The sequence below is a fragment of the Monodelphis domestica genome, chromosome 5 (genome assembly GCF_027887165.1).
Source record: "Monodelphis domestica isolate mMonDom1 chromosome 5, mMonDom1.pri, whole genome shotgun sequence".
NCBI classification, from domain to species: domain Eukaryota; kingdom Metazoa; phylum Chordata; class Mammalia; order Didelphimorphia; family Didelphidae; genus Monodelphis; species Monodelphis domestica.
The window spans coordinates 89,079,450-89,098,589 of record NC_077231.1 but is presented as its reverse complement, the minus strand read 5'-3'; the positions used below and the strand labels follow the sequence as shown (position 1 = coordinate 89,098,589).

General features: G+C 36.8%; 1 protein-coding gene across 1 annotated transcript; it reads right to left on the bottom strand.

The window, feature by feature from the left end:
* Positions 1 to 7,689: 7,689 nt before the first annotated feature.
* SPIC (Spi-C transcription factor) lies at positions 7,690 to 17,188 on the bottom strand. Its single transcript, XM_056800635.1, has 5 exons — positions 17,135 to 17,188; positions 14,727 to 14,820; positions 11,659 to 11,771; positions 10,654 to 10,762; positions 7,690 to 8,288 (listed from the first exon to the last, which is right to left on the bottom strand). Exons 1-5 carry the CDS (start codon positions 17,186 to 17,188, stop codon positions 7,861 to 7,863), a joined length of 798 nt encoding a protein of 265 aa, XP_056656613.1. The 3' UTR covers positions 7,690 to 7,860.
* Between the last annotated feature and the right edge of the window lie 1,952 nt (positions 17,189 to 19,140).

The window sequence follows — 19,140 nt, the reverse complement described above, 5'->3', positions numbered from 1 at the left end:
TTTAGAGGTACCTTCAAAAGACACATACTCTGTGTGAATTCCGAGTGCTGATGATTGCACATACATGTTAAAGTGTGATGCAATCTTCATTTCAAAAGGGACAAATAGCCACAAATCGATGACTTGGTTTTATCCTCTTTCTTACTGGGTTTTCTTATTGATATTAAGCTTGGGATTGGGATTCAATTTGTGAATTCATTGATATAAGAAACTCCCAGATGAGGAAATTCCCTCCAGTAATGCAGGTTGGCTGGCATTGTCTCTGAAATTTTATTCTAAAGAGTTACCTAGAGCACTTAGAAGTTCAGGGACTTGCCCAAGGTCACACAGTCAGGATATGTGAGAGGCAGGATGGGAACCCAATTCTTCCTGGCTCTGAGGCTTGTTCTCTATGCACTACACAATGCTGTTACCCTCCCTGATATATATATATATATATATATTTTTTTTGTTGACATTTATATGTATATATGTACCCATATATATTTTAAATATCAGTATATATGTACATATATCTAATATATTTTTCCTCAATTAGATAAAACAATTTTTAATCTTCGTTTTTCTAAATTTGAGTCAAATTCTCACCCTTCCTCCCTCTCTCCTTTAGAGAACAAGCAATCTGATACAGATTTCAAATGTGCAATAGTGAAAAATATCTTTCCTTAGGAATCATTTTGTCCCTCACTGGTACTTTAATAATAATAATAATAATTCATATTTCTATGGTGATTTAAATACTTCCTTCACAAAAATCCTAATAAAAATGTTATTATTTTCATATTTTGTGTTTATTACTACTATCATATTATTATTACCATCATATACATTATTATGATGACATATAATATATAATAATATATAACATTAATTATATTTTCAATGTGTAATTATAAATATATAATCATATTAGTAATTAGTTACTAATTGCTCCTCTAACAATTATTACTAATATATCATGTTACTACTTATTATTATTGCCTAATATATGTAAAAGTAGTGCATAAGTATTATTTTACATATGTATTTATTTATATTCATTACTATAATTTTATTAACATCTTGCAGATAAGGAAACTGTCAGAGGAGTCAAGTGACTTGCCTAAGGTTACAGAGGCACTACAGGGCAGGGGCAGGATTCACATTCCAGTCCTCTGACTCCAACTCCAGCATAGTTTTTAGTTAGTGCCTCTACCACCAACTCAATTTGCCATTAATGTTTATTAAAATTATTATTACTGCAATACAATAATGTTCTATAGTATATCATTGTACTATAATATGTAATAAATAATATATTATCAATAATATGATTATATAACACATAATAAATATTATTTTAAATGTTACTGTGTCTCTTTATACGGATGTATAAAATTGCAGCAGCCCCTACCCAAGCCCAACTCAAATCAGAGAACACCCCTACAGCCGCATGGCAGTGGGGCAACAAGGGGTGTAAAGCCATCTTCGCCCACTTCACGGGCTCCCAGGCTGCCCACCCGGGCGGCAGCTGGTGCCCCTACTGAGAGCAGGGGCCGGCAGGGACTCTACACCAACCCTACTTAGAAAGATCCCAATGCTGAGTTCAAGAAGAAGCAGAACCGACTGGGCGGACCCTGCTTAAGTACCCGCCGCCACCGCCACCACTGCCACCTCAGAATCTGTTGGTGACAGCAGTGGCAGAAAGCCAACCTGGTGGGGATGTGGTTCTTCTAGGAGTAAAAAGCAGCCCCGCTGCTTCGATTCCAAAGGAATCTCCCGACTGATTAGTGCCTTAGAGTAACAGTAACAAAAATAATGTTTAGAAAGCCTCCAATTAATATTCTGCAACTAGACCGCCATTTGCAAATGGAAAAGGAAAGAAAAAACATACAGAAATAGAAATGAAATTATTTTTCAGCCGAAACCAAAGCAGGAATTTGTTTTGCCTGACTCTGCATATTATTGTGTTTGTCTTTTCTTTTTTTCTCTTGTGGAGGAGTGGGAAGTGGGAAGAAGAGAAAAATGTTCGTTAATTGAAAAAAAATTAATCATGTCAATGAATCAATTTAATCACTTTTTAAAAGCTTTTTACAAGTTACTTCAATACACCTTCGTTAGAGACCTTTTCCTAGTAACAACGAAAAACTGTTCAGCAACTTTTGATGCTTTGATACAGCAACTGTCTATCAGTGAACAGGAAGTGCCGGAAGTGCCACCATCTTTCTATCCAAGAATAGGGAGATGGGGACCATCATCCATTCTCTGTGACTACAATTTAAACTAGTCATTGAAATCATACCCTGGAAAAATCGAGGCAGATCCTCACATCTTTCCCCATGTCCCATGCCACCAACATGAAGAAGAACTGATCCATACCATCATATGATTTGAATCTGATCTCTACTATTGGCTTTACCAACATAATCATCCCTCACACAGCTGCCACCAGCAACACTCAGGTGATATATAGCAGGCACATACCTGGTGTTTGTTTAATCAAACTCAATTTGCTCCTGGAATCCAAACTTAAATGTTTCTCCCCCCAAAGAGGCCAGGGCAACTCTCTCCCACAGGCTGATGGGAGAAGAGGGCTGCACGTGGTCAACTTTGATTAGATTGAATCTGTTTGTGCACAGCATTACTGGAAAAATTACTGCTCATCTCCTCTCCTTCACTGCACTGTTGATTATCATGTGCCTCAAATTCTAGACCAGCTCTGCTCTCATCCTTTTTATCCATGGGTGTCCCGCCTGTGCCAGGGCTCAGTCTGCGTTCTTTCTCACAGGCTTCTCTTTAGCCCAAAGTTGTTTCACCTTATATAACATGAAGCTTCATTATTCTTATTTTTTTTAATATTATTTTATTTGGTCGTTTTCATACATTATTCACTGGAAACAAAGATCGTTTTCTTTTCCTCCCCTCCCCTTCCCCCCCCCCCCCCGCCTTTCCCTCTCCCATAGCCGACGCATGATTCCACTGGTTATCACATGTGTTCTTGACTCGAACCCATTTCCCTGTTGTTGGAGTTTGCATTATAGTGTTCATTTAGAGTCTCTCCTCAGTCTTATCTCCTCCAACCCTGTAGTCAAGCAGTTGCTTTTCAGCGGTGTTTTTACTCCCACAGTTTATCCTCTGCTTGTGGGTAGTATTTTTTTTTAGATCCCTGCAGATTGTTCAGGGAAATTGCATTGATACTAATGGAGAAGTCCATCACCTTCGATTGTACCACAATGTATCAGTCTCTGTGTATAATGTTTTCCTGGTTCTGCTCCTTTCGCTCTGCATCACTTCCTGGAGGTTGTTCCAGTCTCCATGGAATTCCTCCACTTCATTATTCCTTTTAGCACAATAGTATTCCATCACCAACATATACCACAATTTGTTCAGCCATTCCCCAATTGAAGGGCATCCCCTCATTTTCCAATTTTTGGCCACCACAAAGAGCGCAGCTATGAATATTTTTGTACAAGTCTTTTTGTCCATTATCTCTTTGGGGTACAAGCCCAGCAGTGCTATGGCTGGATCAAAGGGCAGACAGTCTTTTATCGCCCTTTGGACATAGTTCCAAATTGCCCTCCAGAATGGTTGGATCAATTCACAACTCCACCAGCAATGAATTAATGTCCCCACTTTGCCACATCCCCTCCAGCATTCATTACTTTGCATAGTTGTAATGTTAGCCAATCTGCTAGGTGTGAGATCATTATTCTTATTTGACCATCAATAATGACCATAATCCATAACTAGCATTTGTAAACTGCTTTAAGATTTGCAAAGAACTTTTGGTATATTATCTCATTCTATCCTCACAACAATCCTGGGTGGTAAGAGTAATTATATTTTGTTTTCTGATCAAGAAAACAGAGGTAAAGAGAGATTTAAATGACTTGCATGGGGATACAGAATTTAGATCTTCTGGATTTGTAATCCAACTCTATCTGTGCCACCCAGCTGCCCCAACTTCATCTTATTATCAGTTGTTTTATTTTTGGCTAAACCCAAAGGAGGTCTATATGAGCATTGCCCCCATTGAGTCTAGTTTAAATAATAGGTAATGGATTATTTCCACTAGCTTTTTAGTTTATTTTTTCACTAGCAATTCATTAGTGTCTCAATTTTTCCACATCCCCTCCAATATTCATTATTATCCTTTACTGGCATATTGGCCAATCTGCCAGATGTGAGGTGGTACCTCAAAGTTGTTTTGATTTGCATTTCTCTAATCAAGAAGGGTTTAGAACATTTTTTTCATATGATTATTGGTAGTTTTGATTTCTTCATCTGAAAACTGCTTATTCATATCCCTTAACCATTTGTCATTTGGGGAATGATTTAATTTCTTATAGATTTGACTTAGTTATTTGTATATTTGAGAAATTAAACCTTCGTTAGAGAATTTTGTTACAATTTTTTTCCTAGTTTGCTGCTTCCCTTCTAATTTTGTTTGCTTTGGTTTTGTTTGTACAAACCCTTTTTAATTCAATATATTCAAAATTATTCATTTTAATATCTTGTAATGTTCTCTATCTCTTGCTTGGTCTTAAATTCTTTCCTTTCCCATAAATCTGACATATACTATTCCTTGTTCACCTAATTTACTTATAATATCACTCCTTATGTTTAAATCATATACCCATTTTGAACTTATCTTGGTACAGGGTGTGAGGTACTAATCTAAATCTAATTTTTGCCATGCTGCTTTCCAGTTTTCCCAGCAGTTTTTTGTCAAATAATGAGTTCTTATTCTAAAAGCTGGGATCTTTGGGTTTATCGAACCCAAGATTGCTAAGGTTATTTACCTCTAGTCTATTCTACTGATCCACCCTTCTATCTCTTAGGTAGTACCATATTGTTTTGATAACCACTGTGTTTTAGTACAGTTTAAGATCTAGTACTGCTAGGCCACCTTCCTTCACATTTTTTTTCATTTATTTCATTTGATATTCTTGATCTTTTGTTCTTACAAATGAACTTTGCAATCGCTTTTTCTAATTCAGTAAAAAGCATTTCTTGGTAGGTTTGATAGGTATGGCATTGAATAAGTAAATAAGTTTGGGTAGGATGGTCATTTTTATTATGTTAGCTCATCCTACCCATGAGCAATTAATGTTTTTCCAAATGTTTAGATCTAGTTTTAATTGTGTGGAAAGTGTTTTGTAGTTGTGTTCATATTATTCCTGTGTTTGTCTGGGCAGATAGATTCCCAAATATTTTAAATTATCTAAAATGATTTGAAAAGCAGTTTCTCTTTCTAACTCTTGCCGATTTTCGTTGGAAATATATAGAAATGCTGATGATTTATGTGGATTTATCTTGTATCCTGCAACTTTGCTAAAGTTTAGTTTAAATAATAGGGACAGGAGCAGCTAAACAGTACAGTTGATAGTGTACTAGGCCCAGAATTGGGAGGTCCTAGTTTCACATCTGACCTCTGATCCTGGGCAAATCACTTAACCCCAATTGCCTAGGCTTTACTGCCTTCTGTCTTAGAATTGGTATTAAGATAGGAGGTTAAAAAAAAAAGATAAATAATGGGCTTAGCTCTCTTTAAAGATACTGTGGTATAAGAGAAAGATTGTTGGCTCTGGAGTCAAAGGATTTGAGTTCAAATCCCACTGCCATGGCTTATAACTTTTAGCAAGTCATCTACTCTTCCTTGGCCTCAGTTTCCTCAACTACAAATTGAGGAAATTGTATTAGATGGTTTCTTTGATCCCTTACATCTCTAGAGCTATGATTCTAGATTCTATAGGCTCTAGGGCTCTTGCCCTACTAGAAGAGTAAAATTCCAAAGATTTCTAAAATATGTCATGCATTAGAACTGGCTATCTTGATTCCATTCTCCTAAGATTATAGGCATTACATATAGGAGGGTCCTTAGAGACCATCTACGATTCTTCTGCCTGGGAACCAATACTTAGTATTGATGTTAAGACAGAAGTTAGAGTTTAACTAGACCATATCTCTACAGTCACACAAGTGACAGGTGTGGCGAATACAAAATTCTGATGCATTTATTATTTAATACGAAGCAAAGAGCAAAGCCCAACCTTGAAGTCCCCAATAAGACTTCTCTAATGCTTATGTTCAGCCCATATAAAATTCCTTGAGAGAAGGAACCACAGAGATAATTTTATTCAATGAGCTTTAGATTATGAGTAGCAACTCCAATACTCTACCAGATCCAAATAAAGGAGGAAATGGGAAGAAGTTTTCTTGACAAAGGTGTTACCACTGTCTTGGAGGAGATTTTTCAGATATCTCCATGAAAGAAAAGATTCCCTATGAAATATAAGGCCATCCTGCAGTTTTGTCTGCTGATAATACTGTGCTGGTAGCATCAAGTCTTGGAACCCTAGAGTAACCCCAGAAAGAGATCCATGGGTCACTCAGAGATCAACATAACAATCTAACCTGGAAAAACAAAGTAGATGACTCTGTATTGCCCTTAGGATGACCTGAAGTTGGAGTAAGCAGAGTTATGAAAAATTTGGAAGATTCTTTGAGAAAAGGGAGCTATTAATCAATAAACATTCATTAAATGGCTACCCAGAGTCACGTATTTGGCCAGGTGCTGAAGATACAAAGACAAATAAAATTTGGAAGAGATCTAGATGTGGAAATATGAGAATATTAAATGTGGAGAGGCTGAGTAACATCTGGGAGAAGAGAAAGGATTTTATTCTTCCAGAGTTCAGAAGGGAACTAAATGTCATCATCTGAAGAAGGGTTGGAGAATGGCAATGGGGTATTATCCAGAAAATCCCAACCCATCAGTCAGAGCCCAGTGGAAGGTCTAATTAAGGAGAAGTGGTCCTGGGGACCCCCTGGCAGAGATTATTTAATTCTTTAAATATGTACCAAATCTGTGTACATTTGTAAATCCCCTCCTCCTAAAGTAAAGTTTAATCAAGTGCTTGAAAAAAGATCAATGGGTTGATGAGCAATGGATGAGAGAAAAATGGGCAGCAACAGCAGAGAAATGCCAGAATTCAGGGGCACAGCCTTTGGCAGAGATATTTTCCTGCCTTTTGACTCTTGGGGTGTCAGGGAAACGTGAACTTGGATGAGTTAGGGAGCCAGATTCCATTTGTTATAATAAGTTTGTCAGATTCTTGACTGACAACAGATTTTGATAATGGAGAAACCATGAGGACCCTGAACATCTGGTTAGAGTGGAGGGAAGAGAAATGAAAAGAGTGGGGGTGGAATACTTAAGATTTCATCAGAATGCCAAAAGGTTCTATAACACACAACAAGATTAGCAACTCCTATTATAAGACAATAATTACAATATAAGGCAGAACTGGAAAATACCCTGGACTTTAAGTTGGGAAATTTGGGTTCCATTTCTATCTCTGATCTGTTAACTGTGTAACTATGAGCAAGTGATTTTATTGCTCTCAGCCTCCATTTTCTCATCTGAAAAATGGGAAAATAGGGTTTTTTATAAGGATCAACATAAGTTTCAGAAATTCTAAAACACCATACAAATTAAAGTTATTATTATTAAGGTAGGAAGATGATTCTTATGTCAACAATAAAATAAACTTTTATGTTTTTAGACTATATCTTGAAGAGAAAAATGGCAAAGGCAATAATTTTAAAGAGATTTATTTTTTAATTTTAATTTTTAATTTTAATTTTTTTTAATTTTTTTAAATTTTTAAACATTTGAATTTATCATTTTTATCATTGAAAATATCTTCATTTACAGAATTCCATCCAACTTCCTAAGTAGTATACACCATTCAATTGCAAAACATACCAACAAAGAAACTGAGTTAATTTTTCTCGATTTGAGAGGAAAGCCCTTATAGGAATTTTTGATGCCCACAAAATTCTGTGATAGTGAAAGAAGGAAGACAAGCAGGTCTCCTAGCAGTCAGAGTAACCTAGGTCATGGTCATTGCCATACATGTAATTATAATTGGCATTCCAGTTATTTATATTGAGTTGTTCTTGGTCAGATTGAATATATTGTGAATAGATTATTTCTTTTCCTAAGAAAAAAGGTGGGGAGAGTCTCTGAAGGATGACCTCACTGAACTGATAGGTTAGCTTCCTGCGGATTTTAGTGATTTCCCCAGTTCTTCCATAGTTCCTCAAGGCTCTGGCCATTTTTTGGTAAGTCATGGTCTTGCGGTTGCCTTTCCTTCTTCCCCAAAGTTCTGCAAGTTTCTCTTTGTTTTTGGAAACAAATTGGAAGACTCCCTTTGACTTATCTACCCATTGGATACAAGATGTCATCTCAGGATCACACAAAGACTCATGAAGGTATTCAAACAGTCGAAGCTTCTTTCTCCCTAAATGTAGAATAAAACATGTCATGGACTGGAAAATCCCCCAGAGGTATCAGGTGTGAAGCAGGATTCTATAAATGATCCCTTCCTGGATTCTAAGTGCTGGGAACAATTCCCCATCTATGTTACCTTCTAGAAATTGGTTTTTTGAGGAATGGCTTGGTACTCAAAAGCCATTGAACTAGGCTCCTAAAATCCAAGAGAATTATCGCAGATGTTAGCTGATGATACCACAATTTGGCATTTCAATTTTCAATAGGATTCCTTATTAGTCGATTTAAATTGAAGTGTTTACAAAACACCTTTGTTTGTAAAGAAACCCAGGGATTTCTTGTTGCTACATAGAGTTATTTATCATTCTGTTGTTTTTTTTTAAGCATGCCTTCTCCATTAGGTTTAGGGTTCATAGTTATACAACAAAGTTCCTTTGAGCATAGCAAAATGGCTAAAGCAAATAATATCGTCCTTTAAAAAATAAAAGCCTTTATTTAGGATCTTAGGATCAATATTGTGTATTGGATCCAAGGCAGAAGAGTGGTAAGAGTTAGGCAATGTGTGGTAAGTGACTTGTCCAGGGTCACAGGGATAGAAAGTGTCTGAGACAAGATTTGAACTCAGAACCTCTCATCTCTAGGCTGGGCTCTCAATTCCCTGAACCACCTAATTGCCACCCACAAATGATATTCTAAAAAGAAGATTCTGATACCAATCATTTTCAGGATGAACACATGTAAAAAATGGCTTAATTTAGGGAGTTGAAAACCCTTCAACTCTGTTCTTGAAGAAGCTATAATGGAATAAGAGACAAAGCACAGGATATATCATCAGATCTAACCTTGCCATTTACTTATGAATCCAAACTTTTTAGGGAACATTAGCCCCACACAACTTTTGACCATTTTGATAGGGTACAAAAAAAGATTATTTGGGGCACAATGAGATTTTTCATTGCCATGAAAGTATATGGGACTCTTTTCTAGCAATCCAGATCTTTACAATGCATGATAAATTAAGATGCTGGCTAAGAAACCTTGATAGAATTTTATGCCCAATGGGACAGAAAAAGAAATAATCCTTTCTGATGGACAGAAGTGAGTGACTACACAATTGTGACACTATTGTTCTCCGCTAAGTTCCCTTAGCTTCAGTTTCCACTTTTTATAACCTCTGGAGCATTCTGAACAAAATGGAATTTTGCATTCCCAGGCAATTGCTTTATATGTCGTGTAGAAAAACTCCGTGGGGAATAGTGTTCTTGCATCATTCATCATTCATTTAAGAACATCAGAAGTTTTGTAACTAACCTTATCTTTTGGATGCTACCATCTCCAACTTATGAATTGAGAAATATAAGGGACTTACCAAAGGACAGCGAATGAATTAAAGTTGGATACTAAGAGAACAGAACTCCTGTGACCCCCTGGCCACTATTTGGGACTTCTTCCATTTTCAGATCCTTTACAGCCAGAACCATTTATTAAGTGCCTCAATTCATACAGCCCCTTGCTAGGCAGCACACTAAGAGAACAGCCTGAAAATGCCCACTGAGCCTCCAGGGCTCACACTGGATGAGATTATGAAAAGAAATCCTGAGCAGAAGGTGGCCAATTTTCCCTCCTTAGACTTTGGGTGTAAATACAGTGTTATCTCACATACCAAGGACTTATAGGATTTTTCAAAATGACTGTATATCTCTATAGGAACTAGGGGAGATGAATAAATGGAAAAAATATTTTTCAAATGCTCCCTATTTGCCAAACACTACACTGAGCCCTGGGATCCAGATAGAAAAGAGAGACAGTCTCTGTCCATAAGAGTCTTAGTTTTTTGTTTTGTTTTTTTAAACCCTTACCTTCTGTCTTGGAGTCAATACTGTGTATTGGCTCCCTCCAAGGCAGAAGAGTGGTAAGGGCTAGGCAATGGGGGTCAAGTGACTTGCCCAGGGTCACACAGCTAGGGAGGGTCTTAGTTTTAATACAGGGAGACAAGCTACAGAGAGGAATGGGGGCCAAGGAGGGGAACTTTGGTCCTGAACATTACAGAAACAACCAGGAGGACTGTGGAGTGGATTATTGCAGTCCTTCCAGGAAGAATGACAAAGCTGGTGCTTTGAAGCATCATACAGAGTTTACTCTCAAGAAAGGGACCACGTAGATCTGACTACGAACAAACTCTGGCTTGGTGCATCTATCAGACAGAATTGATGTGTTAACTAGTAACGATGAGAGGAATATTTTAAAACACACTTAAAAACTAGGATATGAAACCTCCTGGAAACCCTTTTGAATGAATATACTGATATTTGAACAAAGAGACTCATATCAACATACTACTACAAATACACCGAATCCCAGATTGCTCAACACACCTTTGCCTCCTCTTGGCTGGACAGGAGCCGTCTGCACCCCTTGGTTTTCAGTCATATTCTGCAGAGCATGATGGAGGCTTCCTTCAAAATAGAAGTCAGTAGCACTATTCTAACGATAAAGTAAGATAAAGACTGAATCAGCAGGGAACCCCCCTGAAAGATGAATGGCTGAATGATGAGCCCCTAGAGACATTTTCCTTCTCCAGTGGTGGCTAGAATGTGATTGGAGTGGCCGAGTTTAATCATAACTTGGTTCTTTCCTTTGAGGACAGGAAGGATCTGTGAGCTGATTAGTAACAGATGGTAAGTCAGAGTACTCTGGTGAGTCACTGGACAAGTCCCCACTGGCTCGTTGTAGCCTTTGCAGATTTCTGAGGAAAAGGAGAAGCAATAACCTATGGCCCCCTGGCCTGATAGTATCCGGTTTTGCTGGCTGGCTTTGTAAAAGCAGCCCATGGGAATGGAACAGAATAATAATAATGATGACCACTATTATTATTATTATCATCATCATCATCATCATTATCATTATTATTTTCATCATTGTCATAATTATTACTATTATCATTATTTTCATCATTATTATCATCATTATTTTCATCATCATCATTATCATCATCATCATCATCATCATCATCATCATCATTGTTATAGTGATAGCTAGCTTTTGAATATTTCAAGGAAACTGACATGGTATCCTATTTGATCTCTAGACTAATAGCTTCCCACCTTCTAATAATTCTCTTATTTTTTAATTAATTAACAATTAATTAACAATTAATCCACAGTAGTTGTTTCCTTCATCAGCTCATTAACAAGGGTCATTAGGAAGCATAGATAGCTAGCAGGTTTCAAAGGAAGATTTAGCTATTTCTAAAGGGAAAGAAACTCGCCAGCTTTCCATATGTGTCCAAACTTTCTTACCACTTGCAATAATCTTGCTACCAGCTGGGAGATTGGCCCATTCTAATGGTTGAGGGATGGAGGGGTGTTAAAACTACTTACAATCACAGTTCTCCAGTTATAGCCAGTTTCTTCTGTGGGGAGCACACCATAACAGCTGGGGTTTCCTCGGAGATGAGGATAATGATTGAGAAAAGTCAAGTAATTTTTGTAATCTGATTGGAAAAAAAAAAGAAACTTGAAAAGTCATGGTTAATTTTTCAAATCTTATGTAAAATAATTTCCTGGAGAAAGAAGCATTCCATTCTCATCCAGGGTTGACTTTTTATGAGCGTGGAGTTCATTGAATTGAGTGATGATGAAGCAAAAAATATAGAGAAAGGGGGACAGCTGAATAGCTCAGTGGATTGAGAGCCAGGCCTAGAGACGGGAGGTTCAAATCTGGCCTCAGACACTTCTCAGCTGGGTGACCCTGGACAAGTCACTTGACCCCCATTGCCTAGCTCTTTCCACTCTTCTGTCTTGGACCCAATACACAGTATTGATTCTAAGACAGAGGTAAGGGTTTTTATAAAATATATATATATATATATATATGTATATGTATATATAAAGAGAAAGAGAGAGAATGAATTATAATTATATATGATATCAGGAAATAAAAAAGTTTGTTCTCTATGGAAGGAAATGAAAAAGTAATTAATATTTCAAATGATACTTACTTTGGATGATCATAATTGATATCATATTGATATATCAAATTAATTAGTATAAAATGATCATTTAATTTGAATTTATTTTTACTTATTTTTATTTTTTAAATCCTTACCTTCCATCTTAGAATCAATACTATGTATTGGTTCTAAGGCAGAAGAGTGATAAGGGCTAGGCAATGGAGGGTAAGTGACTTGCCCAGGATCTCATAGCTAGGAAATATCTGAGGCCAGATTTTAACCCAAGATCTCCTGTCTCTGGGTCTGCTCTTAATCCCCTGATTTACCCAGCTGCACCCTAATTTGAATATTTTTAAATGTATGATATGGAACGATGTAAAGAAATACTTGGGAAAATCCCCCCATAAAAATGGATGCCTGACTACTAATCCAGAAGGCATAATCAATAACCAAAAATGACTGATTTTTTTTCTGATATACAAAACTGTTCTGAGATGAAGTGGCTAGGTAGCATAGTAGAGAGAATGCAGGACTTGCAATTAGGAAATCATGAGTGCAAATGATGCCTCAGACACTTACAGCTCTGTGACCCTGGATAAGTCACCTTTGCTCTCCAAGCCTCAGTTTCCCCCATCTATAAAAGGAGACCCCCAACTTCGCAGGATGGTTGTGAAGATCAAATGAATGAACATATGTAAAGCACACTGCAAACCTTCAAGTAGGATATAAATGCTGGCTATTGGGTGTCTTGTCTATATTGCCAGAAGCCCAGAGAAACAGTAAATGTTTTCTGGATCAGTTGGGCAGATATATCCAAAGGACCAAGATGACTTGAGGATGTTTCCAAAAGAGCTTTTCCTACTACTCAAACATCATGAGGAAATTTTCTTACCATGCTAAAAGCTCGAGGGAAGCCTAAAAACAGTGTAGTCACAAGTGCTAAATGGCAACTGGCATTGGGAAGGTCTATAAAAATACTTACAAAGGAATGGCAACCCAAACAGAGAACTCTGTCCTCTTCGTTTTTGTTAAAAGGTTTTAGCTACCCCATTGAAGAACCATAGAATTAGAGACCCTCTTGTCCAGGTCAGGAGTTCTTTATCTTTTTTATTTCATGGTCCCCTTGGGAATGTCCAGCAGGATCCCCCTTTGACCTTTTAATAAAATAATGACTTGAAATGACTAACGTGGGCTTTTATAAACAACCTACACTCTCCTCCAAAGCAACATGATTAATAATACAGTATGTATTATTATGTTCTATATATGTATCATATAATTATATATTTTATACTATAATATTACAAAATGAAAAAATATTCTATATACTATAATATTATATAATGAAAACAATGAATTATATCACAAAATAATAAAGGATCACAGAGTAATAATAATGAACCAGATAGTATTATATAGTTCAATGGCATTTTGCAAATATTCTCCTTTTTTATCTTTATAATGTCCCCAGGAGGCACAGAGTTCCAGCATCATTTTTACAGATGAGGAAAGTGGGTGAAGCCCACTTAGGTGAAACGATTGTCCAAGGCCAAGCCTACCAGCTCCAAGAGATCGTGAAAGCCATCTCTTCCAACCCTCTCACCCAGATACCAAGTAGCAAGGGCAGGAATGAAACCCAAGTCTTCAAGGGCCAAATCTAAAGCTATTTCTACCACATTGCACTACCTCCCACAGGACTGTAGTATTTTTACATGTCCTTAAATCATATAAATCACCTAAAATAAAAATAAATGGTAGCCTAGCAAATGAGCAAGAGACAACAAAAGGGGTGGGGGGGTGGGGACCCAAACGATGGCTTTGGCCAAAAGTTAAACTTGTGAAGCTCCATAGGAATAATGATATGGCTCGGTTTTAGCAGATTTAAGTGTTTGGGGGGGTTAAGAGAACCCCCAAGAATGGTGTAGGGCTTACAAATCTACTGACATTTTGGAAATTTCATTTTATCATTTTCCCCCCTTAAACCCTGACCTTCTGTTTTAGCATTCAATTACAAGAATTGGGAATTACGAGAACCCCGAAAAATGGTGTAGGGCTTATGTATATTTCTGAGGTTGGTAGAAAGCAGGAATGCAGGATAAATTTCAAAAAATAAAGAATATTTTCTGAATATTGAAGGTTTAGGCTTCCATTGTAAATGTGGTACTAACTGAATATAACATCACTAACAAGAGTGACCCATCCTTTCAAAACAAGAAATTACCAGTGACTCTCATGACAAATGGCTCTGCCCATTGGGTTTGGGTTCTTTTGGCCTTTCTAGGCAGAAAACCAAATGGGCCATAATCTGGACCTTCCATCAGAGGCCCTGAAATGCCAGGCTGAATTTCTTCAGCACGGCTCTCCTAGGACCCCTTCTGTCTCAATAAGAATGGCCATCGGGGTCTTCTCCCCTCTACATACCCCTCCCAAGCAGCTCTTTCTGACCCCTAAAGTACTGGAAACTCCAGGGATAACTTCTGGATGGCTTATCTTTACCTGGGGAATACTGATGGTCCCCAGCTGAATGTTGCTGCATTACCTCAAAAGCATCTTCGAATGCCTGGCCCAGCATGTCTTGTTCTAGCCAGCTCTGGAAGAGTAAGGAGAGGCTTTATTTATGGTTTATTAAATTAGTGTTCAATACTCACTTCTTCTTCTTCTTCCTAATTTATACAGTACAAAATTTAGAAGGACATTATGAACACAGGATTTAATTTAAAAGAGAAACTCCTGCCATTTTCAAGCATTATAAAATCCAGCAGGAATTTTGTTTTTAAAAGGCTCAAATTGGGTTAGCTAGGTAGCACGGTAGATACAGTGCCAGATCGGGAGTTGGGAGGACCAAATCTCGCCTTAGACATTTCCTAGTTATGTGACCCTGGGCAAGTCATTTAACCCTGATTGCCTAGCCCTTGCCACTCCACTGTTAGAACTAAACACTAAAACAGAAGGTAAGGGCTTAAGGGAGAAAAATTAATAAAATGAAATTTCCAAAATGTAGGTAGATTTGTAATAAATAAAAAGTAGAGGAAGGAATTAGTAATAAACTTTAAAAACAAACAAACAAACAAGTCCCTTGAAGTTTGGGGGATTTTTTTGGTCCTGATCTATGATTCCATGAATAAAAGGATCTCTCATTGAGAATCTGCTATTGTTCTGCAATCAGAGTATAATTGCCTAGCATAAGGTAAAGTGACTTGCCCAGGACAATACAATCAAGTATATGTAAGAGGCAGGATGTGAATTTAGTTCTCTCTGACTCAAAGGGCTGGCTCTCTATCTATTACCTCAGGAAAAGAAAGAAAGAAAAAGAAAGAAAGAAAGAAAGAAAGAAAGAAAGAAAGAAAGAAAGAAAGAAAGAAAGAAAGAAAGAAAGAAAGAAAGAAAGAAAGAAAGAAAGAAAGAAAGAAAGAAAGAAAGAAAGAAAGAAAGAAAGAAAGAAAGAAAGAAAGAAAGAAAGAAAGAAAGAAAGAAAGAAAGAAAGAAAGAAAGAAAGAAAGAAAGAAAGGAAGAAAGAAAGGAAGGAAGGAAGGAAGGAAGGAAGGAAGGAAGGAAGGAAGGAAGGAAGGAAGGAAGGAAGGAAAAATATTTGCATAAATGAGATTTTTTACTAATAACTTTTAAAGCATAATAATGTTTTAAAAGCAGAATTTGCAGACTATTGTTTTTAATTATATATCTTTACCTCAGGGAATAATCATAGAATAAAATTGCATTGCTCTTATAAAGCTATTTTCAAAGCAGTTTTCTCCATTATTAGCAAATCACGTAGGAAGAATGTTTCACTATAAGATTTCCTATGGTTTGTCTTTAAAGTGGAGAAGGAACAAAGGCTCAAAAAAAGGAAGGGGTAATGAAAGAGTATTAGACTTACCATGGCTTCATTAAAAAAAAATGGTAAACCTGGAAGAAAAAGGGGGGAAAAAGCTTAATATTCATCCATTTTCACAAACAAACAAAAATTAAGTCAAGGATGTAGATTATTGTTCCTGAATTATAAATCTTGAATCATTTCAGATTTAAAAAGTTAGACTTCCTTGGGAAAAAGTTGATAAAAATGAAACAAAAGTTTGTGAAATAAGAATTCTGGCTAAATGATTAAGAATGTTTAAATGATATCCCATGGTCTTAGGGAAAACCCTTAGAATAATGTTTCCATTATTGAAATGTTAGAAAAGTAATCATTCGAATAAAAATTATTGTTGGCATTTAATCTTATGACCGCTGCTATTTAATTTTTGAAAAACAATAAATGCACAATGATTTCACATCCAGTGTCAGAGGCCATTAGGATGTTTCTAAGGCACTGATAGCATCTCTGCTCCTGCCAACCGAGTTGTTTGACAACAAAGATTAAGAAGACATTTCACGCTGTTTGTGTTCAGGAATGCCACTTAAACCTTCACTGGGTAGGTTTGCTAAGACACTCACTGATTTTTTTAAAAATAGAAATGAGTTCATGGTGGATTCAAACGCACTTATTTTTTCATTTATACATAAGGCAGTTTTATTTATATAAATTCCCAAACATTTATCAAGTTAATGAAGTAATTAATTTCCAATGTCACAATTCTTTGTGTGTGTGTGTAATCAGCACATCATACCAGACAACCAAAATAAAGCAAAAGAAGAAAAGAATTTATAGTATTTTGTTTTGTTGTTTGCTTTCAAAGGTTGATCATCTTAATTCAAAAACATGAAAATAAACAGGTTTGCTTTAAATCAGGGTACAGATGATAGCAGAGGGGGGCCTCTGGAATTAGATCCTTAAAACCAGAGCTGAGTTGTCCTTTGCCTAGCAGACCCCAGAGATCCCTTTCATAAAAGACTTGTAGATTCCTGAGGATAGCAAGCACTCAGCAGACATTCATTTGTGCCTACTGTGTGGAAAGCCTGTTGCTCACTGTGCTGGCAAACCTGAAGAAATAGACGGAGTCAGAACGAATAACCGGGCTCATATCACACTATTAAAGATCTATCCACTGAGCGGCATTTGTGATGCTGATAGAGAAAACTCAAAGTTGTACCTTGAAAAACAGAAGCTGAGCACTTACCAGGAAGGAAGCTTCAGCCCTCCACCGAGATGTTTTCATTAATAACATAAAAGGCTGAATTGTTAAAGAGCAAACTGGCAAGGCTGCATTAAATAGTTGGTTTTGGGGAAGTGCTAGAAAAGGGGATTTTTTTTAAAAGATCCAGGACCTTCATAATTCCTGTTTGATGATATGGATGAGAGACACCAGGCAGGGGCTGTTATTCTGAAGTGGCATCTTCATTCCATTCTTAGGCTCAGAGTGTTATAAACCAGTAAAAGGAGAATAAAGTGTCTGGTAAAGTATTTCCAGGGACGAGACATTTCTACCTCTGTTGTCTCACTTTCTTATTTTGCCAAGGAGACTTGGGGTTGGACCCATGATTTCACTGGAATATGGAACTCCCTGGTGAGGAAATTCCTTGTGCCAATGCAGGCTGGCAGGAGCACGGAGAAATTAAGAAACTTGCCCAGGGTCCCAGAGCCAGAACATGTCAGAGGCAGGAATGGGATCCCAGAGGGCTGGCCAGTTCTTTTATGATAAACCTAGGAAATATGTTTTACGTGATTATACATGTATAACCCAGATGGAATTGTTTGTTAGCTCTGGGAGAAGGGAGGAAAGAAGGGAGGAAGGCAATATGAATCTTATAGCGTCAGAGAATTTATGTGGAAGTTTGTTATTAAAATAAAAATAACTTTAAGAATATATATATATATATATATAATAGTCCTGAGAAATAGATGGTATGAGTACTATCATCCCATTTTACAGATGAGGAAACAAAGGCTAAGATGAATGGTAGGACTTATTCAAGGTCATGCGATGAGTCCCTGTGGTGGCCAGAATTTGAACCCAGGACCTCTGATGCCCAGACTGGAACTTTTTTTTGAGCCTGGGACTCATCTCTCTCTGTTGCCCAGGCTGGAAGCCACTGCTGATCACCAGGGAAGCTTTCTTTCTGCTCCTGCTCACCTGGTTCACTCATAACCCACCTGTGACACACAACTTCTTTGGCCTCATTTTCCTCCCCTGTAAAATATAGGGATTTTCCTTAGATGGCTTCTAGATGGCATCCCAGCTTTAGACTTTATTATGCTTTTAATGAGTGATAAAAAAAATGGCTCACATTTATAGCATTTTATAATTTATATTTTATTTAATTTTAAAATGATTTATATTAAATATAATTATAATGTTTTATAATATAAATTATTTTATTATTATATTATATATTATTATATTATATTATACATATAATGTTATATAATTATCTATAGTGTTATATGTAACATAATTTATATATAGTATGCATATATGGTATGTACACATATATAATTATACATACATATATTGTCATTTATATATAAATTTATAATTTACAAAGTGCTTTTCTTACAGCAACCCTGTGTGAGAGGCAATGCAAATATTATTTTACAGGTGAGGATATAGGCTCAGAGTGACAAACTATTGTGCCAAAGGTCACCTAGTAAAAATGAGAAGAGTGCTGAACTTGGAGTCATGGGACCTGGGTTCAAGTCTTGACTTGACTCTGTTTGTATGGCCTTTGGGAGATCACTTCCTTTGGACCCCCATTTTCTCCTCTATAAAATAAGATGACTCCCAAGTTTCATTCCAGTTCTAGATGTATGATTATAAATGTTAAATCTAGGTTTTCTGGTTCTAAGACCAATGATTTTTGTACCAAAACACACTGTCTCTCAGAAAGCACCCAACTTGATGGATGCCCAAAAGGCAGTATGGTGTCTTCACATAAAATGAGCCAACTGGCCTTTGTCAAAGACATTGGACCACCACTTCCATTTTGGAGATGATTCATTTTTTACTTAAAAACATGGCCCTAGTGAAAAGTCATG

Bases quoted from the DNA above. Each gene is read 5' to 3' on its own strand.
- SPIC (XM_056800635.1), bottom strand. From the start codon at position 17,188: ATGAGCCCGGTTATTCGTTCTGACTCCGTCTATTTCTTCAGGTTTGCC. The intron at 11,772-14,726 runs GTAAAGATAAGC...TTTTCCAATCAG, and splicing joins GGACCATCAGTATTCCCCAG to ATTACAAAAATTACTTGACT. The intron at 10,763-11,658 runs GTAAGTAGTTTT...CTTTATCGTTAG, and splicing joins ATAACTGGAGAACTGTGATT to AATAGTGCTACTGACTTCTA.